At 47.2% G+C, this 25,581-nt stretch overlaps 1 protein-coding gene across 23 annotated transcripts in view; it reads left to right on the forward strand.

The window, feature by feature from the left end:
• HDAC7 (histone deacetylase 7) overlaps positions 1-25,581 on the forward strand; it is a 242,137-nt gene that overhangs the window by 198,133 nt on the left and 18,423 nt on the right. For all 23 annotated transcript variants that reach the window (XM_084836476.1, XM_084836480.1, XM_084836477.1 and 20 more), the window contains 8 exons: positions 2,723-2,856; positions 5,705-5,825; positions 6,299-6,348; positions 9,651-9,758; positions 13,477-13,532; positions 15,305-15,392; positions 15,925-16,044; positions 22,762-22,859. In XM_084836476.1, coding sequence (XP_084692602.1) covers positions 2,723-2,856; positions 5,705-5,825; positions 6,299-6,348; positions 9,651-9,758; positions 13,477-13,532; positions 15,305-15,392; positions 15,925-16,044; positions 22,762-22,859 — 775 coding nt within the window. The remainder of the gene's footprint in view (positions 1-2,722; positions 2,857-5,704; positions 5,826-6,298; positions 6,349-9,650; positions 9,759-13,476; positions 13,533-15,304; positions 15,393-15,924; positions 16,045-22,761; positions 22,860-25,581) is intronic.

Consider the following 25,581-nt stretch of genomic DNA (forward strand, 5'->3'; position numbering starts at 1 on the left):
TTTCTCCTGGGAGGCCTGCTTCACATGGTTTAGGCAGTTTATGTATTTCAAATGTTTGATCTACCATCTTTCCCAGGCTCAGGGTGGTTTGTGTAAAAATTCAGCGAAACCATCTGAAACCGTAGTTAAACAAAACAATCAGAACAAGTACATGAAGCAACACACTTGGCAGCCCAAACATAAAATAAAAATAACGATTGGGAGCAGACCCCTATTTCGCAAGAGTGAAGTCAGTGGTTCTTGCAGCCCTTTTGGAGAAGCCGGAAGGGGGGAGTTAGTCCTGATCTCCATAGGTGGGTCATGCCTGAGCCGTGCAGTGAATGCCTGAAGGCCTGCTGCTAGCAGTTGGTGCTTTCATCTCACTTACTGAGGGTAAATGTCTAACCACCAGAAATGAACTGGCGTGTCGAAATCCACTGGTTTACAGTGAACCTGTCCGCTGGAGTTCCTAGATGAGTTTGGAGCCTGTGCCTCTGGTTCCTCGTCATGATTAAAAAAAATACCACTAAGAGGCACTGGAGTGAAAGAGACCGAGATCTTGCAGTGGTGGATATTGGTGCAAACAGATGCAACCCGGCATGGGACAGGACAGGGCAGCTTTCCACTGTATGTACATCCCTTGATGCCGTCCAAATATTTATTTTATTTTTATGTATCTGTTTGATTAAATACACCTCCTCAGCCTATTTTGGGCACATTGTCATTGGGGTGCAGATGACACACAATTCTCTTTCTCCTACTCTTCAGAGCCAGGTGATGCTTTATGAGGATGCTGAACCACTGCCTGTCCACAGTAATGGACTGGACCAGGGCTATCAACTGATGGTCACTTCAAACAAGACAGAGGCACTGCGAAATGGGTGGTTCCTCAGATCAGATTGGCGGGGAGGGATTCAACCTGTTCTGGAGGGAGTAGTACTCCCCCTGAAAGACCAGATGCCTCGTTTGGAGGGTGCTGCTGGATCCACTGCTGTCATTATATGCTCAAGTGGCCTCTGGGGCTTGGAGCACCTTTTACCAGCTTTGGCTGGTTCCCCTCTGTGACTCTATCTGGAGGCGGACAGCCTAAATGCAGTGATCCATGCCCTGGTAACCTCCCATGTGGATGACTGTAATGCATTGTATGTGGGGCTGCCTTTGGAGACCGTTCGGGAATTGGGCTGCAAGTGGTCTGAGACTAGGCATTGTGAACATATGACACCCGCCCTTTCTCACCTGCACTGACTTCTGACTCATTTCCAGGCCCATTTCGAAGTCCTGGGTTTTTGTTTGTTTGTTTAATAAATAGAAACTTCTATTTTGTTCTTTAAAACTTTGTTTTATTCCATTATTGTGCATAGTACAACAAGCTTATAGTCAACAAATACAATAACAGTCACCTATTCAAACAAAATATATAAAAAGATGTGTTCCCATTCTTATTTGAGTTACATTAGCAGTAGAATGTTCTTAGAACACCCCTCATTTAATTAGATCCCTCCAAAATGATGTTTGGAATATTGGAGGCTTATAGGCCACTGTCTCTTTCTTGACAAATATAGTGATGGGAAACCAGATTTCCATGAAGTGGTCATGTTTGGCCACCCCTCTCAGAACTCTGCTGTGGTGGCTTAGTCTCTCTGAAAATGCAGTTTTCCAGATATTGGTGAACCAGCCGGGCATTGTGCAGCCATCACCTGTTATCCAGTGTTGTACTATTTCTAGGCATGCTGCTAGCAACAAAAACAGTAAAATTCTGCATGGCTTGAAGCCTCTGTACCTGATGGAACATCTCCTCCCGTATCTACTTACCCAAGCCTTAGGTCATCTACGGAAGTGCTTCTTCAAGTCCCCTTCATTCTGAAGCTCAGAGGGTGGCAATAAGAAAGAGGGCTTTTCGGTGGTGGTCCCCTGGCTCTGGAATGCTCTCCCAAGGGAAGCTTGTTTGGTGCCCGCATTGCTGTCTTCTCGGCACCAAGCTAAGACTTTTCTGTTCCTTCAGGCGCTTTAAATCTTTTAGCATTTCTGGTATTTATGATCTACTATTTTAGTCCCTGCAGCGTGGCTTAAACTGTTGTACCTGATGGTAGTTTTAGTGTTTGTGTCTGTATTATATGCTACATCAGTATATGTCCATCGGTTTTATGCTCCGTTCAATTTTACTGTGATATTGTTATATTTTCTTTATGTTGCTATTATTAAATTGAACTGTGAGGCACCTAGAGAAATTTATTTTATGAGGCATTTAATAAATGTAACTAAATAAATAATCTCATTCTGGGCCAGTTTAAAAGTGCAGAAATACTGCATAGTACAGCCCACCCTTGACTGTACCACTTCAGGCTGCAAGTGAATGAACCTTGTGTTGTGAATGCTGCCCCATGTTTCTTTGTTTATCTTTTTCCAACCCCCCCCACCCATGAAAGACTTGCACATCAGAGAGACTTGCACATCATCGTCATCATCATCATCTGGTTTTCTTATTTAAAATGTATATCCTGCAACATCTGTACAAATGCTGTCGGAGGGGCTAGCAAGAAAATAATACAATCAAGTCATGCCCATTTGCAGAATGCTTATTTACACAAGCAAACATTCATATTCACCATTGCTCACCTGCGGTCTGTACCATGTCCAGGAAGGGCTGTGCTGTGTGCTAATTCCTTGTCAGCTCTATGTGCTCGCAGAGCCCCAAGAAAGAGCTTTGTGAGTGACTTGGATGTCCTTTGTCTTTTCATTGCAGGGATCGTGTATGATTCTGCCATGTTGAAACACCAGTGCTCGTGCGGGGACAACAGCAATCACCCTGAACATGCAGGCCGCATCCAGAGCATCTGGTCTCGTCTGCAGGAACGTGGCCTGCGCAGCCAGTGTGAGGTAGGGGGCAGCATAGGCCCAGAACGAGGACGGGAGGGTTTTCTTCACAGACTGTTGTTCTTCTGCAGTTTCAAATAAGGAATCTAGGGATGTGTTCAGCTTTTCATAATTTATTTATATCTTTTATTTTTACCTTCAACTAATTTGGAATTTTTTTATTATTATTTTTGCATGGGAGGAGGTAGGAAAGCAGAAGAAAGGGAATTTTCTGCAACCATGAGGGCTAGAAACCTGAGTTGTTTGGAACATAAATTTAAACCTTGTCAGAGTGCCCATTAACATGTGCTATCAGTACTTTAGGTTCTGTACAGCTGGGAGCAGGGCTATTGTTCTCCTAATTTGGGATGAGGGAGCAGCTGTTATATTCTGAGCTATTAAACAATTTAGAGTTGCCATTCTTGATCTGTGGACAGGGAAGCACCACTGGTTGCCTGGTACACTTTCAGATCACAGGTCACAGAAGTTCACAATTTAAATAAAAGAGGAAAATAATGAAAAGCTGGAGACTTCTCCCCTCCTCCCCATCTATGCTGAAGAGGAACTTTTCAGTTTAAATTTAAAATGTAAACAGAGTGACTTGCCTCTTCAGCCGTGCATGTGGCTGTAGCAGAAACATTGGTTATGTGTAGGGCTCTTTCTCCATGCCTTTGTATGGCTTTGTTAGATCATAGTCTCAGCAGACACATGCAATCTGGAAGCCTTTTCCATCGTCCTTTCATATGGTGGCCATGAAATATGGAAGTATGATGGACCACAAAGAACAAGCAAACCAAAATTGTGATGCTCAGCTCAACTAGGTGCATTTTCTATACTGCAAACATATATAGGTTTTATATCAATTTCAACTAGGGTTGCCAAGCTTTTTACAGGTCATCGTAGCTGCGCATTTAACCGTGACTTGATTTACAGATGTTAGCAGGTGATCATGCTTACCCCCATCCTGGAAAAGTTTCACCTGCTGATTTCTGCACATGAAGCTCCTGTGAAAAGCACAGGAGAAGGCCAGGGCATTTTTCGTTCAGGTCAGTTGGCTCCCCTTCAGTTTTACTATCATGACTTCCCCCAGAGAATCCTGGGAATTGTAGTTTGGTGAGGGTGCTGAGAACTATCTGATAGAGATCTGCAGCCCCCCTCACAGAACCACAGTTCCCAAGATTCTCTAGGGTGAGGGAATGACTATCAAAGCAATTTTTCTTTGGTGTAAATACACCAAGATTAAAAAGTAGAATTGTGAGCTTTCGTTCATTTTAAACAGAATAGAATAGGTCGAAAACCAAGCTGCAAAAGCTAAAACCCCATGTCTTTTCCTGAATCTGCCCTTTCTGTTTGTAACTCCAACAGCCCATTGCATGGGTGGGGGGGGGGGAGAGAGAGAGAGAGAGAGAATGCTAGAGGAGGAGGAAGTGGGGAAGGTTAATGGTAGGAAGAGGCCATCTGGGCCAAAATTAAGAACCTCTGTTTTGGAGGAACCCAACCCAAGACAATGGCAGAAAGTGCACTCTCTGTACAGGGAGCCCTCCCTACAGCAGCGACCCCCTGTTCTCTTCCACATGCCCACCGGCTCACAACCCTCTCCCCCCCACACATGGATTTCGGCTAGTGACTACGGATGTGCTTTAAAAACAATGCAGATTTCCACCGTTCAAAAGTTTGTTCCCCAGTGTGCACATTAAATAATTATGAGTGTCACAGACTGGCCTTGTTAATCGAAAGGCTGTTGACTCATTGAGCAACGAACATTCTCATGCCCTGTAAATCCTGCCCTGCAAGTCAACACCGCATTTTCTGAGGACGCCCATTTTGCAAATGCTGGACAGATGTGTGTTTCACCAAAGTGTTCACACATCTTGAGAAATTTATGAACAGCAATTTTCTTTTAGAACAATTAGATAACTCCCAACAGATCATATAATATAGGTGGCTTTTTCTTTTCTCCCATCCTCTGCTCTCTGCCTGGCAACTGCAAGGCAGGCTTTAGAATTTCCCAACATTTTTTTTCTAATTTGCTCCAAAAGATTGGGCAGGCAGACTATTAAACAATTATGTTTAATAATTAAATGTGCAGTGGACATTTTTGCCATCGAGGGCCATTTTTTCTGTTTAGTGGGTGGGCAGAATGAGGCCTGTGGCTACCTAGAAACTATAGTATATACTTTTTAGTCGAAAACCAAATATGGTTGGCTAGACTGCCCCGTGGTTGCTAGGCAATAGCAGTGTGCTTCTCCAGGCCACAAGACCACGAAAAACAGGCAGCTGGGATTGAAGTCTGGTGGCATTTTGGCAGGTGAAGTGGATGTTGAAGAGGATCAGGATTACATAAGTACCCATTGGATGGTGGGGGGAGGGGACACACAAATGAAGAGCAGGGCTGTCCGAAACATTTTGGTGCAATGCTGTTGCGCAGACCCTTTTCATTTCCATCGGGCTTATTTGGGAGAATTCCCCAGTAGGTTGTGTCCCATGAGTCAGAGCCATCTGGTCTTCCGCTGTGCCCGTGCTTAATGGCACCCCAAATCTGCTTCCTCAGGTGACCTCTTTGCCTTTTTTCATGGTACAAGCCACCTCCTGGGGAGAGGAGGTGAACTAGCCTGGAGGGAGCTCAACTCCTAGAGTGGCTAGGGCGCTATAGAATGGCCCCGAAGCTAGGCTGAGGCACTGATACGTTGAGCTCCAAGCCCTAGAAGTGTTTCCTTCTCCGTGGATACGTGGTGCAAAGCCCCTCCCCTTATCTCAGTCAGCTTCCTCGAACACACACAAATGTCCGTTGTGGCCTGCCGCAGTAATGGGGGCAGGCCTGGTGGCTGCGGTTTGACTCTCTTAACTTACGCGGACTCTGTCTCTCTGCCAGTGTCTCCGGGGGCGCAAGGCTGCTTTGGAGGAGCTGCAGTCAGTTCACGCCGAGCGCCACGTGCTGCTATACGGCACCAACCCCCTCAGCCGCCTGAAGCTGGACAATGGGAAACTATCAGGTAGGAGCCAAGACAGCACCACCCCACCCTCACCCCAGTCCAGAGCTGAGATGAACCAAAGTAGAAACAGGCCTCCACTAGCAAGTCCTTTCTGTCAGTATTCAGGGTGCAGGCGTGGGATATCAACCTCCTCGATTCACTGATGCCCCCATTAAGTCCTGCCAGATATGCCCCAGTGACGACCACCCTCCCACAGGCCTAACCGTAGCAGGTGGCAGATGTCTGGTGCCCAGCCGTTCATGAGGGGGGGGGGGAGGCTGGAATGGGACCCCTGGGACATTGCAGAGGTAAAGCAAAGAGGGACATCTGGCTGTGCTGAGTCAGGGAGTGCTTCTAATGTTACAGCAGATGAGGGCAAGTTGCAGACTGTGGGGTTAATCGGGACCATGGAGGTCACCCATCCGGCCCACAGAGCCTTCCAGGGTGTAATCATCTGCACCGTGGGTCACTTTTTTCCTCTCCCTCTCTTGCAGGAATCCTCTCCCAGCGGATGTTTGTCATGTTGCCCTGCGGTGGAGTTGGGGTAAGTGTCTCCTCCGGCAAAGTTGGATTGTTCCCATCAAAGATTCCCTCTCAAACTGTACCTGCCTCCCAAACCTTATCTCCCAACCTGGTGCCCTCCAGATGTTTTGGACTTCAACTCCTTTCAGCCCCAGCCAGCATGGGCAGTGAGCAGGAACGCTGGGAGTTGTAGTCCAAAACACCTGGAGGGCACCCGGTTGTGGATGGTTGCCCCAAACCACGAGCCCTTGGTTCCAAAGTCAGCATGTGTGCTGGGCTGGTGGGAGGTGGAGGAAGCATTCCAGTGAAATAGCTTGAGGCCACAAAGCAAATTGCAATCTGTTGGCCTGCCTACCTGCAATGGTGGTTCCCAGTGATCTAAACCAGTTAAGAGCATAAGAAGAGCCTTGCTGGATCAGGCCAAGGTCCATCTAGTCCAGCATTCTGTCCACACAGTGGCCAACCAGCTGTCGACCAGGAGCCATTGCAGTCAAGACTAGGGTGGGAGTAAGGAGGCTGGGGCAAGCCATGGGCCCCTCTGGCCTCCCTCAAGAGCATCCTAGATGTGTGTGTGTGTCTCTCTCTCTCTGACTACAGAGGGTCATGGAGCTCCTTCCTCTGCCAAAGGTTACGTGTAGCTCTCCAGCCACACCCATTTCCAAATTTCCTTGGTGTGGCACACGAGCAGGCCCTTCTTCATGAGTGGGCCTTTTCTCAAAGCAACCCATTACTTGTGAGGAGGCCTCTCTCGGGGTCAAGGAAAACAGGCCCCCACGGTGAGCTGACTTGGCTGCCGCTTCCACAGCAGTGCTGGTGCTTGCCCTGTGGTACCTCTTTCTGCTGAGCCTCTCTCTTTCTCTTTCTTCCCTTCCCTTGTCATAGACCATCCTCCAGTATTTGGGGGCTTTGGTGAAGTGGAGGTGCCCCATGAACTCTCACATAAGGGGTTGGATCCAAATCTAGTCATGTTTAGAGTAGATCCATTGAAATCAATGGGACCTAGGTTAGCCTTCACTAACTTAAGTCCCACTGATTTTAATGGGTCAGCTCTGACTACATCTGGGTCCAACCCAGGGATTCCAGTGAACTCCACCCCAGCTGGAATACGCACAACATTGTGTGCTTGCAACTCCTGTGGAATTGATTCTGGACCAGAATGACAACTTGGCAACATCTGTTGGTGGGTACGTCAGGTTCCAGTAAGCCCTCTGGCCAGGGGTGGGGAAACCTTCCCTGTACCACAACTCCCATTATCCCAGACTATTGTCCCTGCCTTTCTCTGTGCTAGCACTCATGCAGGTTCTCCAGCGCCTTGTTGAGGTCACAGTGACATCACTGATGACACTGGAACCCAGTAGAGGCCTCTGTACACAATCATTCCAGAATCCATTTCCAGAGCCCAAATGTGCCTTTGATATCTACCGAATTCAAGAATTCTGCCCAGAGGTTTTGGTGGAATCTTGATTTAAAAACCAAGTTTGGGTGGAATCTTGGTTTAAAAATCTGGTTCAGCCAAAATGTTTCTGAAGCAGAACCAAGTTGTTTGACCTATCCTAGACAAGGCCTCAGAGCAACCTCACCGTTCTTCAATGCATCCTTTCCCCCAATCCTTAAAGGCCTAGTTCTCTGGGCCAAAAACAGACATTACTTTACATCTATATCTAACAACTTTGTTTTTTTCTTTTCTTTTCATTTTTACTCTAGAGTAGGCACAGGGAGCTCGATCCAGATTGGGTTCCTAGCATTGGGGGGGAGGAGGGACTTTTAAGATCCAGATTGGGGGCCCTGCACCTACTCTTGAGTAAAAATAAAGAGACTTTGCTGCTATATATGGATTTAAAGTAATGTCTGTTTGGGCCCTCACTAAAGTGGTAAGCCTCTGTTTGGGCTTTACCCCTTCAGTTTGCAGCTGGGGGCCTCATGTGACCAAATGCCCCACCATATAGCTGTCATCATAGAAAATGAAATGCCAAGAACAAGGGTTCTAGCCTAGGCTTCACTCTGACATCTAGTTTTCTGTGTTAGATAGCTCTTATTTTATTATTTGTATTGAGGGGCGTTGCAGCAATCTAACGGCTACAGAAATTTACCACCTTGTTGAGAACTAGGCCTACCTCCCACAGCTTCCAGAAAGCAATTGCTTTAGGGTGGTGGTCCACAAGATGCCCACCACATCACCTGCCTTTTCTGATCACTGGGGCTTCCTCTTCAGGTTTGGAGCTCAGACACCTCCTCGCCAGGCTTGATTTTGGAGACGTGATGCCTATGGGGTGGAAATAGGGTTAGGCTGGGGAAATCTCCCAAGTCCCTCCTTCTCTCTGTCTCTTGTGTCCCTCCCCCTCTGGGCTCTCTGTCACGTTCACTTTCGTTCATCGCCTTCTTGCGTGCCTTTCTCTCTTTTTTTTTTTTCTCTTGCTCTCTTTTTTCCAGGATGCTGCCTCCCAGCCCTTCCCTGTTCTCCTTCTCTTTAACCTCTTGCTCTCTTTCTCTTGCTCTCTGTACCTTCTCCCCCTTTCCTTCCCTTGCCCTGACTTGATGGGCCTTGGCGCCTCTCCCCTCCCCTGCACCCGGAGAGAAAAGAGAGGGAGAGCGAGCGTACGCCTGGAGCACTAAGGCAGAAGGGGGGTTCTGCTCACACATGGAGTTGATCAGAAGAGAATCTCTGAGGTTTTCCGGCTCTTACTTTGCCGATGACGTGATCCTGATCAAACCAAGATGTTTGTTTTTGAAAAAAAAAAATCAAATAGAATCAAGAAGGTAAAAAGAATGGGTTCGTCCTGCCCCTACTTTGTCCCAACCCTTGTTGACTAGAGGGGAATGTACTGGGCAAGTTAAGCACTGCTGGAACATGGCCTCGGGGTTGGCGGTAGATAGAGTCCGTGGGAGCCCCACAAAACATTGATGTATTGGGGACAGTACGACCTTCTGGCTATGGTGTCATCATTGGTCGTTAATTGGCATTGTTGCATGCAAAGTGCCATGCAATTCTTAGTCGCTCTCACAACAAGCCTGTGAGATAGATTCTTAAGTATGTCCATTTTCCAGATGGGGAATGGAATTTGAAAGATAACTTGCCCAAGGCCGCTTGGGGAGCCCTGGGATGAGCTCACATTTGAATCTGGGTCTCCTTGGTCCAGGACTGATGATCCAGTGATCTCTCCACTGGTTCTGTAGCTTTCCACCCCACTTGTTAGACTGTATCTGTGTCTGTGCATATACTGCCAGTGTAGGGGTATCAGTTGCTGTGCATAGAACTGTAGCAGTAGGGCAGCCCTCCCAAATGCAGCGCAGGATAACCTCTGGTTTGTCTCCTCCTGTGTCCAGGTGGATAGCGACACTATCTGGAATGAGCTGCACTCCAGCAATGCTGCTCGCTGGGCAGCTGGCAGCGTCACTGAGCTGGCCTTCAAGGTGGCCACTAGGCAGCTCAAGGTAAGAGGCCGATGTCAAGGCAGGGTGTTGTGTTTTCTACACCCAAGCAGGAAGGAAGTCTGCACAGAATATGGAGGGTTGGGGGGAAAACGCCTTTAGATTTTCGAGAATTTCAGGGCAGCTTTTAGAGAAGCTTTTAGGGACTGCCTTCCAGTGGTGGGAGGGGTCAAAAGCTGAAGAGGCGGGGCCAAAATCCCAAAAGCACCAGCATATCTTACTTTACAGCACTTGCTGCCAGGAACTAAGCCTTAAGGGAGGGATTTCAACTTTTTAGAATGGGGCAAAAACTGCACAAATGCCAGGAGCAATGGGGAGTTGAGGAAAGGGGGCGGGATCAGGGGAAGGGGCGTGACCATCTAGGGAAGGCCAGAACCCAAGAGGGGTCTGAGGCAGGCCGGATGGGGACCTTAGGCCTGTGCTTCTGCATCCCTGATTTACTGAGATAATGAGCATAAGGGCGGGGGGGGGGGGAATTGCAGGAAACGATTGCTGGGAGGGAGGGGTGTTTAACTTACACACACACACACACACACACACAATCAGCAATTCTCCACTTGAAACGTTTCCCCCTCCCCAGCTGGGTTTACTTCTGGTTTAGGAGCCTGGCTTGGCAGGGCCAGCGTTGGCACCCCCAGCATTCTTGGGCAACTACTGGGGACCCAGGCGCCGCTGATGTCAGCCCTGACTCCCCCATGCCAGGCAGCTTGTGAGCTTCCCACCCTTTCAATTACCCTCAGTTACCCAGAGCGATGCTATGTTGGAGGCATTGTGGGTAATTAAAATGCTGGGCTGCTCGTAGTTGCCAAGTCGCAGTTCACAACACTGCTGCTGCCCGCTGCCACCACCAGCAGGTAAGCTTGCCATCAATGTAGGGGAGACCACCAGAGGTACTTTGCCAGGGTCCCCTCAAACCAGGAGCTAGCCCAGTGGCAGGACATAAAATTATTTAAAACAACCCTGGGAGGCATTTTGAAGGGGAGTGTTGTCTGCTGGGGAGGAGGGTTAAGCACCCCCATTCTCTCCTAGATGAAGGCAGCTTCTGTGAATGCCTATAGCAGGGATGAGGAAACTCTGGCCCGCAGAGGTTCCCAGCCCAGCCCTTGGAGCCTCCAAGGAATGTTCACCTGTTTCAATTTTCAGACTACACATCTCTGTCCTGGGGAGTGGGGAGGGAACACCTCCCTCCAAACACCCTTACTGATCACCTTTTTCAAGCCTGTTCACTGTTGTTAATTTCCCTTCCTGTCCCCTACTTTGGCACAGTTCTTTTTTTTTTTTTTGCATTGAGTGATCCCATCCAATCAGGTAACAGGATGTGATGATGTCACAGTGTTATGTAACTAATCAGGTTTGAGTTGTAATGACATCACTGAGGGCAAACAAAGCCAACTGAGAGTGAGGGCAGTGCTTCTTGCACTAGACACATGGGTGATCTCAGTGAATCAGAGCACCTCTGTTTGCAGGGTTGACCATATTCACCCCCTTTCAGTGCAGTCCCCAAAACATTTCTAAAAAGAGGACACTTTGTGACAGTGCTGAAAATTATTCACAGAAAGCCCTCAGTGAATCAGAGCCCTCTGTTTGTAGGGTTGACCATATTCACCCCCTTTCAGTGCAGTCTCCAAAACATTTCTAAAAAGAGGACATTTTGTGACAGTGCTGAAAATTATTCACAGAAAGCCCTCAGTGAATCAGAGCCCTCTGTTTGCAGGGTTGACCATATTCACCCCCTTTCAGTGCAGTCTCCAAAACATTTCTAAAAAGAGGACATTTTGTGACAGTGCTGAAAATTATTCACAGAAAGCCCTCAGTGAATCAGAGCCCTCTGTTTGCAGGGTTGACCATATTCACCCCCTTTCAGTGCAGTCCCCAAAACATTTCTAAAAAGAGGACACTTTGTGACAGTACTGAAAATTATTCACAGAAAGCCCTCAGTGAATCAGAGCCCTCTGTTTGCAGGGTTGACCATATTCACCCCCTTTCAGTGCAGTCCCCAAAACATTTCTAAAAAGAGGACACTTTGTGACAGTGCTGAAAATTATTCACAGAAAGCCCTCAGTGAATCAGAGCCCTCTGTTTGCAGGGTTGACCATATTCACCCCCTTTCAATGCAGTCCCCAAAACATTTCTAAAAAGAGGACACTTTGTGACAGTGCTGAAAATTATTCACAGAAAGCTCTCAGTGAATCAGAGCCCTCTGTTTGCAGGGTTGACCATATTCACCCCCTTTCAATGCAGTCCCCAAAACATTTCTAAAAAGAGGACACTTTGTGACAGTGCTGAAAATTATTCACAGAAAGCCCTCAGTGAATCAGAGCCCTCTGTTTGCAGGGTTGACCATATTCACCCCCTTTCAATGCAGTCCCCAAAACATTTCTAAAAAGAGGACACTTTGTGACAGTGCTGAAAATTATTCACAGAAAGCCCTATCCACTGGGCTGTGTTGATTGTTGGTCCCAGATTATTTTTGCTTGGAATTGCTGCTTGTTTCTTTTCTTTGGATGTTTAATTTGGTGGAGTGGAGAACAAGTGGGATTATACTGTTTTTCAGTTACTGGTTTTAACTGATTTTTAAGCCACCTCAAAGTGCAAGGGACGTGGGAAGATCAGAAGTACCATCAGTTCTAAACAATACATTTTCAAATCATGCTTGATGGATATTATAAAAAGAAGAGGAACCTAATGAATATCACGCAAGAGTTACATGTTTGTTAGGGAAACATTCTTACTCTTAAAGGCAGAAGAATGTTAGGAGAGAAATGTATACAAAACAGCCTTCTCAAAATATATTGGTTGGCACATTTTGATTAATGGTTGGGTCAGAGCAAGTTGGTTTCACTGATGGCACAGTGAAAACAATGGGACTCCAGTTAGTCATGGCTAACTTTTCACATTGATTTCAGTGTGAACTAAGTGCAACTCGCTGGATCCAGCCTAATATCTCTTCCAAATCCAAAACTTTATTCTAATCCAAAAATCATCTGATTCTTTCTTTAACAATTCAGAATTACTGGCATGCCACCCCAAAGTGCCCAAGTTCATGTCTCTTCTGTACTTACAATGGGCACAATCCAGCCAAAGTTAAGCACTTTGGTGTTCCATTGTTTTCAGTGGGAGAGCTAAGCACAAGCTTAAGTTTTTCCTGCTGGGACATAATCCAGAGGATCAGTCATATGAGTCTGTTGCAACCAAAACAAAGAAGAGGCTTTGGTCATCTTTAAGGTCAACAAATGTCTTGTGGTGTAAGCTTTTGTGGGCCAACACCCACTTTGTCAGATGGATGAAGTGATCACCTAAGTTTGTGAATATCTCTACACTGAGAACAGAGAGAAGTGTTTAACTTTGGCTGGATCATGCCCATAAATTGCAATAAATACAGTAAGAACAGTAACTACATCTAAAGGACAAAATACAGTCAGGAGAGGGGGAGAGCAAAAGAACAAACAAACAAGAAAAACCATCCAGTTACTCACTTACAACTATGTATATTGAGACATGACTCAAAACAAGTATCGCACAAAACCCACCTCACTTATGATGACTAATCCAGCATCTAACACTTCGTTAGATGTTGGGATTTTTTAAATGTCTGTGAAGCACTTAGTTTATTTTAAGTACTGTGGATAGTAATAATGACAACAACAGTAATAACTACGTTGCAATGCTGTCTATCGCACTGTTCACTTGATTTTTATAGAGATAAATATTTGTCTTGCAGAATGGCTTTGCAGTTGTACGACCTCCAGGACACCATGCGGACCCTTCAACAGCAATGTAAGGACAGCACCTCTCTTTGTCCTTCCTGGTGGGGATGTGCCCCTGAGATCCCATCTCACCAGTATTCCAGATGTTGCATTATTTCCCTGTTGTATTCCAGGCAGTTTGAGATGCTGGTCTTGACCTGCTAAATGCTTTGGGCCTTCCGTAACACCGTATTATCACCGTGTGTATTTGAATCCTGACTCCACTTGTTCTAGAACCCTGTGGAAGGGAGCAGAGGTCCTTCCACCAGAACCCATCAGAAATAGAGATGAAAGGAAGAATGGGTCACAGGGACTGGAAACTTAGTTCTTGCTTTGCCTTATACCAGCCCTCCCCAACCTGGTGCCTTCCAGATGTGTTCGACTACAACTCCCAATATCCTTCAGCTAGCCAGGCAGCCACGCTGGCTGGGAGTTATGGTCCAGAAGAGGAAAAGTGGCTGCCGTCACCATTCAGCATGCTGCCCCATCTTCATCCCAGCTGGCAACTATAACATTTAACTTTTTGGAAATCTGCTGTGTCTCATTTATTCTGGAACTGGCTGCTTTGCCCGGCAGGGAAGACTGGCCACTCCCAGGTTGAACAAGGCTCAGCTGCTTTCGAAAAAGTTAGGTGTAACAGCTTCTGAGCAGGACGAGAATGGGGCAGTATGTGCAATGGCAGCCACTTCTTTCCCTTCTCAATGCAGAGCAAAGCAAGCAATTGAGTTAGCCAGTCCTGCATGCCTGCACTTTGCTCTCTGCACCAAGATAGGATAGAATACTAAGTAGGTAGTCCATTTATCAAAATCAGGCAAAATGCTTCCTGAAATAGTATTTACAAGTGAGAACTGTAACAAAATGTTGCAGTGTGGAGTGCTGCCCAGCCAGCCATACCCTCTTCCAGGCTACTCCGTTCCATCCCCCCCACTCACCCCGGTTTCAGGTTTTTGTGTGTGCCCACTGAGCATGCCCAGTCCTCATTGGGCTGTTTCCCGTCCACCCCTTGGGGGGGTGTTTCCCCCCAAAGATATCTTTTGGTCCCGGTTCAGATGCGAGGAGACGTCGCTTCACTACACAGCATCTGTTGGCTCTCAGCTCAATACGTGAAGTGGCTCCAATGAAAAGCATTGCATCTGAAATGATGTGAAAGCTTTGTCTGTGGTGTTTGATCTGTGCCTGGTCATTCACACATGCTAGCCCGCACCTGATGCTGCAGTTGTGAAGTGCTGGACATGACGTTGGAGCTAGCACTTGACCCAAAGGCCCGCAAAAGCTAAGACAAATACAAAGGGCTTCCAGGAGAGTCTTGATCCCAGGCTTTGGCTAGCCTCTAGGAGAAGGCGGTTCTCTAGTTGTGAGTCAGCCCCAAAATGTGTACCTGCATGGGTGGAACAGCACAACAAATCCCACCCCCTTCATTGCCTAAGCAGAGGTAGGCAACCTGATGTTTTGGACTGCAACTCCCATAAACCCCAGCCAGTGTGGCCATTGGTCAGGAACTGTGGGACCTGCAGTCCCAAACATTTGGAGAGCACCAGGTTAACTACCCCTGCCTGAGGTCAGACCTTCTGTGCCTCTGTAGAACCTGGTGAACGGCTCCCTGTGTTTAACACTGACTTTTATGCGAGGGAGAGGAGATGATCTGTTCCACGGAAGCTGTGCTGTACAGAGGCAGGGCTGGGATTCCCGTGTGTGTGAGTGTGTGTGTGTGTGTGAGAGAGAGAGAGAGAGAGCACTTATCTCAGGGGACTGCTGCCTGTTTTGGATGCTAACCTGCTCCCCTCTCTCTTCCTTCTTTGGCAGGGGCTTCTGCTTCTTCAATTCAGTGGCGATTGCAGCCAGGCAGCTCCAGCAGAAAGGGAAAATCGGCAAGATCCTTATTGTGGACTGGGTGAGTCCCCCTCCCCAAACTATTTCTTCTTTCTGTCCTCAGACTGCAGGTCGGTTTCTCACTATTCTTGCAGAGATATAGGATGTAAAATTTTGGCTAAGGGAGCAGACGTAGAGGGGCACTGACAGCATCACACCGCCTAAAACAGGGGTGGGGAACCTCAGGTCTGTGGGCCAAATGCTCCTGGGGTCCCCATCTGACCCTCCAGGGTTCCCCAGATGTTCATGCCACCTTCTCCTGGCCCCACCCTCTTTCCCCGTTACCAGTCACTTGGTGGATTTCTGGTATTTTCACCCCATTTTAACAGGTTGAAATGCCTCTCCCAAGACCGACTTACTGGCAGGAATTGCTTTAAGTTAAAACATGCTAGTATTTTGGCCTCGCCTCCTTTGCTTTCAGCCCCACCCCCCACTGGAATGCAGCCCCCAAAAGCTTCCCCAAAATTGAATTTGGCCCTCTGGGGTCCCCCCGCCCGGTCTAATAGGCCCCATGCATTCCCTCCCCTTACCATGTTCTCCATGTTCTCCCTCAGGATGTTCACCACGGCAACGGGACACAGCAAGTGTTCTACCGGGACCCAAATGTCCTCTACATCTCTTTGCATCGCCATGACGATGGCAACTTCTTCCCTGGAAGTGGAGCAGCTGATGAGGTGAATTCCTGTTTGATGAATCTGTCGTTTCCCCTAAATCAGGGTTGGGGAACCCATGGCCCTCCAGATGTTGTTGGACTCCAAATCCCATCAGCCCCTTCCAGCATGCCCAGTGGTCAGGCATGATAGGAGTTGTAGTCTGATAACCTGTGGAGGGCCACTGGTTCCTCACCCCTGTCTTATAAATAGATAGCCACTTGCGGGGGGGAAACGGGTAAGAGATGGGAGCTGCCTTGAACTTGAGACATGCAGGCATCATTCATTATTCAGCCAGCCTGGTCCGATAAATCGCTGGTTTTGTCACTGGAGGACTGACCGCAAATCCCAGCTTAGCCATGTGGGACCTCGAATGAGTTGCTATGTCAGGAGGCCCCAGTTCAGCCCCGGCAACGATGCATCTTTGGCTAGCCGGGAAAAAAGGCACTGATAATACAAATCTCGAAAAACTGTATCTGTTCACAAAAGAAGAAAAATCTACATCAGCTATTTGAATAAAACCACTCCAACAACTGGCTGATTTATTCAAGTTAATATATGAAATACAGAATCCTCTCTCCCTGCCTCTTTAGGATTGCCAGATCACAGTACTACAATGGCAGAAACCAGAGCTGACAAAAATCTCCCTTCCGTGTAACTCAGGGGTGTAGAACTCAGAACCGGGGGCTAAATTTGCCCCCCTTTCCCCAGCAACCAATTGTTTGGTATTTCCCCAGCTTTTGTGCAGTTTTCCCCATTCTTAAAGGCTGAAATGCCAGGAGAGGGTTATTTACTGGCACTAAGAGCTTCAAGCTAAAATATGCTGGTATCTTTGGGGGGGTTGGCTCCACCCCTTTTGCCTTTGGCCCTGTCCACTACAGGAATGTGGCCCCTGATAGCTTTTCCTAAATGGAATTTGGCCCTCAGACAGAAAGAGGTTCTGCACCCCTAATGTAACTCTTAAAGCCCTCCCAGGGGCAAGACATGATTCCATGGCATACAGTCCCCAAGCCTCTGACTGTTTCACCTGTCCTTCTTTCATATTCCTCTTACTCCTTACATCTGCCCATTTCCCTCAACCATCCTGACTCTGGGTTCTCTGCCCTTGAGATTCCCTACTTTCTGGGACCTCTTCCCAGCCAGCATTCCAAGCTTTAGTCTTACCCATCTTTCCCAAGCTTTTAATTCTAACCAAACTGACAACTATCCTTTCCCAAAGAGGCTGAACTGCGAACATGTTGCTGTGCCATCATCTTTGTTCTTGAACAGTTGGAATGTTTGTGGACACCAGCGCGACCCATTGGTATTGGAGGCTTCACTGCCTCAAGCTCAATACCACCTAGATAAGCCCTTGCAAGTTCACCAGAAAGTAAGCTGTTGCAGTATGTACATACCCTGATCATCCATATGCACAAGTCTGAAAAAACAAAACACACATTAGGAGCAAAGAGGACTTCTTTCAATCGCTCGTGAAAAAGTGCTCTCAGGACTCATTAAGCCAAAGCTGGAGAACTCCCAGTTCTAGTGGGAGATGGTGGTGTTTCCTTGTAGCCAGGAGGGTGGGGAGACTAGGCCAAACTCTTTGGCATTTCAAATCCATCATGTTTTACAGCCTGCTTTCAAAGGGGCTTAGCGCTGAGAGTGGCCAGAACTGAAGTTGGCTTCCATCTGGTTCTCATCTTTCTCTCCGAGCAGGAGATATCAAAGGGGCTGAGGGATTGTTTATGATGCTGCGTGGATCCCTGTAAGGCTGTAGCATATCAGTCGAAGCTCCCCCACTGCTCTTTATGAGCTGTTTCCCCCTCCTTCATCAGTCCCCACTGTCTATTTTGATGTTGCAGCTCTGCCGAAATGGAGGGCTGCAGCAGCATTTGCAGGGCCTCTGGTATGGATCTCTCTCTCTCTCTCTCTCTCTCTCTCTCTCTCTCTCTCTCTCTTGCCCCAGTTAGCATACATGACATGATCAGGAGGGGCAGCAGCTAGGGGTGTTACTAGATCTGGATACATGTGGTCTAGTCCCCAAATGTATTTCCTAGGGCCCCAGATCTCTTCCTCAGAGCCCTGAGTCTCCCTCAGTGACAGTGGAAGTTTTTCGGGTTTTTTCCCCTCTGCTGAATTGCCACGCAGGGGGTAATGTTCTATGGTGATTGCTGCTGGGAAGGATTAAGTCTCCCCTCCCCACATGCTTCAACACACACACACACCCAAATATCTCCCTGCATGGCAATTAATCATAAAAAAACCCTCTTTTTTCATCAGTTTGGTATGATCTGAGGCAGGGTGCAAATTAATTTAAGAATTTGTTTTATTTCAGATGATTTGGATGAGAAATTAATTAGCTGGATTTGCCACCTGTGAAATTTAAATCCATCCTACTAATTATTTCTACATTTGCACATATAGATATAAATGAACATATGTAGATGTTATGCAGCTTTGTGTCCGATGGGCCTGGGCCCCAAAACTTTTAAGTGCCTAATTAACACCCTGGCGGCAGCACTACAAAGATTATATCCTCCTACCCCCACCCCATTTTCTTTATTTTGCTCCCATGCTTATCATGGAAAATGCCACTGTTCTTGCCCTTTGTGCAAATTTCCACTCCTGTCCAGTACCATCTGGACATGATAGCTCCTTTCGCGCACAGAGCCAGCCAGGTCCTGGGTTGTATCCCAAATATAATAATGGTTGTGGAGAGTTTTTTGTCCCCAAGCCAGGTCTTTGTCTAGCTCAGAGGCATACAGCTGAAAAGGCCCACAAGGGCCATTTTCTTGCACGTAATTGGGAGCATGTGCCATGCTTTGGTCATGCCAAAGGCTGTGTGAACCCTCAATGAGCAGTAATAAAAGGCTGGATGCTGGGGCATGCTTTGGGCTTGCCTTTTCATTGGGAATTACAGTGTGTGAGGCAAGAGGTTAACCACATCCACACAGCATGCAAGCTTAGGGGTGAACCCTTCACACAGCGCATAGTAAACTATGGAATTTGCTACCACAAGATATAGTGATGGCCACCAACTTGGATGGCTTTAAAAGGGGATTAGATGAATTCAGGAAGGATAAGGCTTTCAGTGACTACTAGTCATGATGGCTACATTCTACCTCCAGTATCAGAGGCAGTATGCCTACGTGCACCAGTTGCAGGGAAACAGAGATGGGAAAGTGCTATTGTGCTCATGTTCTGTTTGTGAGCTTCCCACAGGCAGCTGGTCGGCCACTATGTGAACAGAATGCTAAACTAGATGGACTCTTGATCTGATCCAGCATAGCTCTTTTTATGTTCTAATGTTCTTAACTCTAGCTTCCCCCATACCATAGAATTGGACCCTCCTTGCTGGGCAGGGCTGGGGGGGAGAGATAAATGTAGTCCTGTACATATTGCAGCAGAACATTTTGTCAAGCAGAGTGGAAGAAGTAGCTAGTTCTCTGCACGTATTTTTTTTTAACGTATAACACCACATGACTGTGAATTTTGGAAAGTCACAGCTGCCCACGCCACGTCGAAAGTTGCCTCTCTGAAACAGTAAAAGCTCCAACATGGTTATGAGTTGTATCCCAGTACAAGTTTTCCCACATCCTGCAATTCTTCAGGGAGTCCTTGATCCAAGCCCTATCCTTTTGGGGAAATTCCATGTTATGATGCCAGGAAGGCAGAGCCTTCTCAGGGGTGGCACAGCAGTCTTGATCAAGAAACCCCACTCAGTCACATTATTGCTTTAGGAGTCATGTGAAGACCGTTCCGATTACACAGTCATTATTGATGGAGGCTCCTGGATCCTTGCCATTACAAATAATTTAGTTTGTTGCCAAAATACTTATGATGTGTACATTGCCTTGAGTAGAATTAAGCACATTAATAGGTTTTCAACGTGAATCCATACTGGCATCGCCTAGGAGGCAGTTTCTCAAGCGACTCTAAGAATGCCATTTGTCTTCAGCACACTTTTGGATTGAGCCTTTGAAGATGGTTCCATGGGTCATGGAACATGGGAAATAGCCAGTTTCAATCTGAACTAGAACAGTACTCAGCATTATGAGAGGAGGGTTGTGCATGCGCCTAGGGAGGATTTGTATTTTTGATTTGTTCTTTTTTTATCCCACCCTTCCTCCAAGCTGCTCAGGGTGATGTACATGGTCCCCATTCTGTTCTACATTCACCTCAACCTTGTGAAGTAGGTCAACTGATAGAAAATTACTGGCCCGAGACCACCCAGTTTGCTTCGGGGCTTGTGTGTGGGTTCAAACCTCGGTTTCCCTGGTCATTGTCTGACACATGAACCGCTGCAGCATGCCAGCACACAGAATGCTGAAAGAACCCAGTGCGGGAGCAGTGCAACTTGTTGTGAGATGCCTGTTGATGAGAACTAGAGTGAGCATTATTGGGGCAGGAGGCAGGTTTGCCTGTCACTTGAACATAGTGTGGCTCACATAGGAATTGCCAAAAAAGAGGAAACGGATTGCCGAAAAAAGAGGACAAAATGGGACGGCGATTTGCATTCACATTTAAATATGCTAATTTGTATGTATAGGTGGAAATTTAGAATTCTAATTTAAACAGAAATACAGTACATTTCACCATAGTCTGAGACTGTGGAAGACTGAGACCAGGTGACTTGTGTGCCTGCCTGTTCAGTCTGTTGTCCAGTCTGTTAATTGTTGATGGACAAGAGTTCTTGCAGTTCTTGATCTTTAAATGGGACTTGAACCAGGCAGCCCTTCAAACAGAGGACCGTCCTTCAGAACGGAGGACACATGGCCATCCTACATTGACCCTGTGTGCAGTGCTTTATTCTCCCCACCCCCAGGAGTGAATGGCAGCCCACATGGGAGAAAGTAAATGGCTGCATTCAAGGACACCGCTCGGGTAGAAGCCAAACCTGCTGCCTGCTGCTGATGCCCCCAGCAACTGAGAATCAAGCCTGCTGCTGTTTGTATTGCCCTGTTCTGCCTCCTTTCTCTTGGTCCTACTACCACATGATGGACTGTTGGAAACTGGCTTTTATGGGGGTGGGGGGAGAGGTGACAACCACTAGGGATGTGCTTGCTTCGTTCCAACACTCTTGTGAATGCATTTTTTTACTAAGATAAATCTTCTGAACAGTCAGGCCCATAAAGACCTACACGATCTGTCAACACTATGCTAGGAAACTGTGGGTTTGCACTGCATTTCAAAGAACGCAGAAAAATGTTAACGTTTGGACGTGCGTCATCCAAGCCACTGCGATACGATCACATGGAAGCGAAGCCCGTAAAAAAATGATTTAAGGACATCTCCAGCAGTTAAATTGTTTGTGCTGCTGTTTTCCTGTTATTGTGAACATTCCATATAATATTCCAGTGTTGACAGTGTACCAGTTTTTCTAGGTCCTCTTGAGTATTATACTCAAATATGATATCATACTGCCCTTATACAAATCTATGGTGCGACCACACTTGGAATACAGTTCTGGAATACAGTGTACGGTTCTGGTCACTGCACCTTCAAAGGATATTGTAGAGTTAGAAAAAGTGCAGAAAAGGGCAACTAAAATGATCAACCTATGAGGAAAGGTTTCAACAGCTGGGATTGTTTAGCTTGGAGAAAAGGCGAGTGAGGGGAGTCATGATAGAGGTGAACAAAATTATGTATAGTGTGGATAGGGAGACATTTCTGTCCCTCTCTTGTACTACTAGGACCTGGGGTCGTCCCATGGAGCTGAGTGGTGGGAGATTCAGGACAGATAAAATGAAGTTCTTCACACAGTTAAACTATGGAATTTGCTACCACAAGATGTAGTGATGGCCACCGATTTGGATGGCTTTCAAAGGGGATTAGATAAATTCAAGGAGGATAAGGCTATCAATGGCTACCAGTCATGATGGCTATATGCTAGTTCCAGTACCACAGGCAGTATGCCTCTGTATACCAGTTGCTGGGAAACACAAGAGGAAGGTGGTATAGCACTCATGTCCTGCTTGTGGACTTTCCACAGGCAGCTGGTTGGCCACTGTGGGAACAGAATGCTGGAGCTGATAGGCCTTTGGTCTGATGCAGCAGGGCTCTCCTTATGTTCATATGGCTATGTAACCTTGTACATCAGGAAATCCAGCATGGCTGCCATGGAGCACTTCAGTGGGCCTACGGTATATGGTCGTGGATGCTTCTTGGGTTGCAGTTGCTGGGTGCGGTGGGAGGGGACCTAAAGCCTGTCTCCTGCCTAAGTCTTTGTTGTGCAAGCTGCTGACCTAACGTGACTGCCAGAGCGTTGTTAGGCACTTAAAAGAGTCAAGGCCCAATATTTCCATTGAAGTTCCCCTCCCCCAAAGCTTCTTTGCCAGGATTGTGGGGGGTGGGCAAGCAAAGTGCACAGGGAAGGAAAGGTTTAACCTTTCCCTCCCCAGCTGTGAACCCCCCGAAAATTTCCCCCACCCCAGCATGGCAGCTAGACTTCAGAAAAACCTCCCATTGCACCAATGGAAATATTTCTTTCTAAGCTTAATGGCCATGGTGGGGGCATTGCGGCAGGTGGAGAGGGGATTGACCCTTCCCTGCCCAGCTGCAGTCCCACTTGGCATTTGCCTCTTGCTGGGCAGTGAAGCTGAGGGAAAAAGCCTTCCACCGGCACCCATGAACACTTAGGGTTCTGGAGGATAGATCCATGGCCCTAGGAAACAGATTTGGCAACGCCCTGGCAACTGGGAAGGACTAGAAGAAGAACTGCCTAAGCAAACACCACCACCCACCCCTGTTTTTCTTTTTCAGGTGGGCTCCGGTGTTGGCGAGGGCTTCACCGTCAACGTGGCATGGACAGGCGGCCTCAACCCACCCATGGGGGACGCTGAGTACTTGGCTGCTTTCCGGTAGGCGCTTCCGCTGGAACTTGAGCCACAGTGCCCTTTTTTATTCTACCAGGGGTCCCATTGACTTGTGTCAGCAGAGGCTTCTCTTAATAAGTTTTGGTTGCATTGGGAACAAGTGGAAGAAGCAAGGGATGGGTTCTCGAGCTGAGCACGAACAGCGTCTCGAAATGCTCCACTCTATTTGTGAGCAGAAGAATTGGGGGTACAATTTCACCAAATTTCTCCAGGGGGGAGTATAAATTATCCAACAGTCTTTTGGTGGTGGGGTTCCCACCCTTCGCAACGGCAGCAGCACCATTTCTCTCTTTCTTTTTCCTCAGAGGGTTTTGTGGGGGAGAGGATTGCTGCCACTGCAAGTGGTGGCAGCAGAACAGCTGGCTGCCTGGCCACCATTTTGCATCCTCCACAATGCCCCAGACTTAGCATAGGCCCATGGCATTGTGGGAGGAAAATGGCTGCCACCAAAAATGGTGGAGAATATGGGAGAGAATTCTTCAAAGTGGCCTTCTTGGGGGCGGGGGGAGGAGGAGACTGTGTTGAGAAAAAAGAAAAATCGCTATTTTTTTCTGAGAAAAAAGAAGTCTCAGCTCAGTTCTAACTATTAGGTTCTGCAGTTCTTTTCGCAGAGTTCTCTTTCTATTCACATTGCTGGCTTAATTAGATGTTGATGTTTTCTGCTTTTTTGTACTGCTTTAAAGGATCACTTGCTGCTGGAAAAGCAGCATATAAATGTCAAAATAAATTAATTAAGGCTGCAGTCCTGTGCACACGTGCCTGGGTGTAAGCCCCATTTAGCTCAGTGGGGCTTAGTTCTGAGCAGACATTCATAAGATTGCATTGTAAGTAAACCTACAGCAGGGCTATGCCATTAACATAGATTTGCTTTAATGTTCATAAATTGATCTGCATGGAGAATGGGATGAGGAGTTGTAAAAGAGGCTCTGCCCACTGAACTGCACTGCTCATCAGTGTACCAAGGGGCTTCGCAGAATGGCATAATAGGATAGGTCTCTGCCATGGGGGAGGGAAGCAGAGGAACAAAGAAAGTGGGCACAAGGGAGCAGAATGTTTCACAGTTCAACTCCTTTGCATGTCAAATTTAAATGACTTTTGTTGAACCTGAGCTTTGTCGAACCTGACAACAAAGGAGAGGGCCTTCTCAGTGCCCCCCCCCCCGTTAATGGAACGCTCTCCCCAGTGAGGCCCGCCTGGTGCCAAGATTGCCATCTTCTTGGTGCCAGGTTAAGACTTTCCTCTACTACCAGGCATTTGACAGCGTATGATAAGGTTTTTAATGGGTACTGGGATTTACCGTTGATTGTTTTAAAATCGTTATATTTCTGTGTGTTGGCTTTATATTATGTATTTTAAGGTTTTAATCTTTGTAAACTATCCAGAGAGCTTTGAATATTGGGCAGTATAGAAATGTAATACATGAAAAGAGCTGCTCCTTGCAAAACCTCAGCTCCTGTGCTAGTTCTAATGCCGCACTCCTGGATAACTCTGATTTAAGGTGTTGTACATAGACCCTGCAAAGCCACAGCTCCTTTGCTAGCAAGTGAAGTAGGAGATGCCTAGATCGGAACTGAGAGTCTAAGGAACGGAGGCTTAACCTGACCCCTGTCGCCTTACAACATGGCATTATGAACCATTCGAATGTGTTTACTTTTTAATATACATGCAGGGACATTATCCAAAGAAATGCAAGCGTGCCTGGTTTTCTTGGCTTTTTATTTTCATCATATGGGATCGGAGAGTGGGGCGGACTTCAGAGTCAGGGAAGAAAGCCTACGGCTGCAATACAGAGTCTCATGGGATCCAGTGGGACTTAATTCCAAGTAAACATGATTAAACTTAGGACCAGGCCGTAAATGTCTTCTCCCAGATTGTCAGACATTGCATGCGCACATCTGCTGGTAACTCTTAGCGCTCCTCCTCCTCCTCCTGCCTATCCCAAACAGACCATCTAGAAACCTTAAGCCAAGGCCCAAAGTTCCATCCAGGCCCTTCTCACATTTTCTTTGCAGCTGGGACAAGCTGCTGCAGTGTGGCTCCTCCCCACCCTGTAAAGGTAGTGTCAGAAAGCATAGGCCACATGGGAGCAGTTTCTGCTATGACACTCCCCCCCCCCCCCATTTTTGCGAGGGGCTTCTCACATAATAATTGAAACATTTAACATTTATATACAGCACTTTTGGAGTGTTCCAAGCACTTTGCACACTGCCTAGTGATTTAATGGTGGACGCAAAACTGAGGACTTCCTGATCCTAGGGCTCAGTCCCCCAGCCTAGCACTGACACCATTCACACAGCAAATGCATAAACATTTTTGTTTGTTTGGAAAGTAAATAGCCAGCCTGCAGGGGAGGCAATCCGGATTTGATATACGGGCGTGTGTGTGTGTGTGAAGCCTTCCCCCTGCACTGCAGTTCCAATCTGGATCAGGCCCCTTGCACCTGCTATTTGCATCGGAAGGAAAGCTTCCACTGGCACAAAGGGAAGGTTCCTTCCAACACATAGCAGGTCCTGGATCAGGACTGTGGTGCTATGCAAAAGGTTAAAGGCCCCAAAGCAGGGCCCTGAGCTGGATCATAGAATCATAGAATAGTAGGGTTGGAAGGGGCCTACAAGGCCATCGAGTCCAACCCCCTGCGCAATGCAGGGATCCAAATCAGAGCATCCCTGACAGATGGCTGACCAGCTTTATCTTGAACGCCTCCAGT

Source organism: Heloderma suspectum, chromosome 2 (assembly GCF_057233095.1).
Source record: "Heloderma suspectum isolate Gila_16-S chromosome 2, 16-S_ref, whole genome shotgun sequence".
Lineage (NCBI taxonomy): Eukaryota > Metazoa > Chordata > Lepidosauria > Squamata > Helodermatidae > Heloderma > Heloderma suspectum.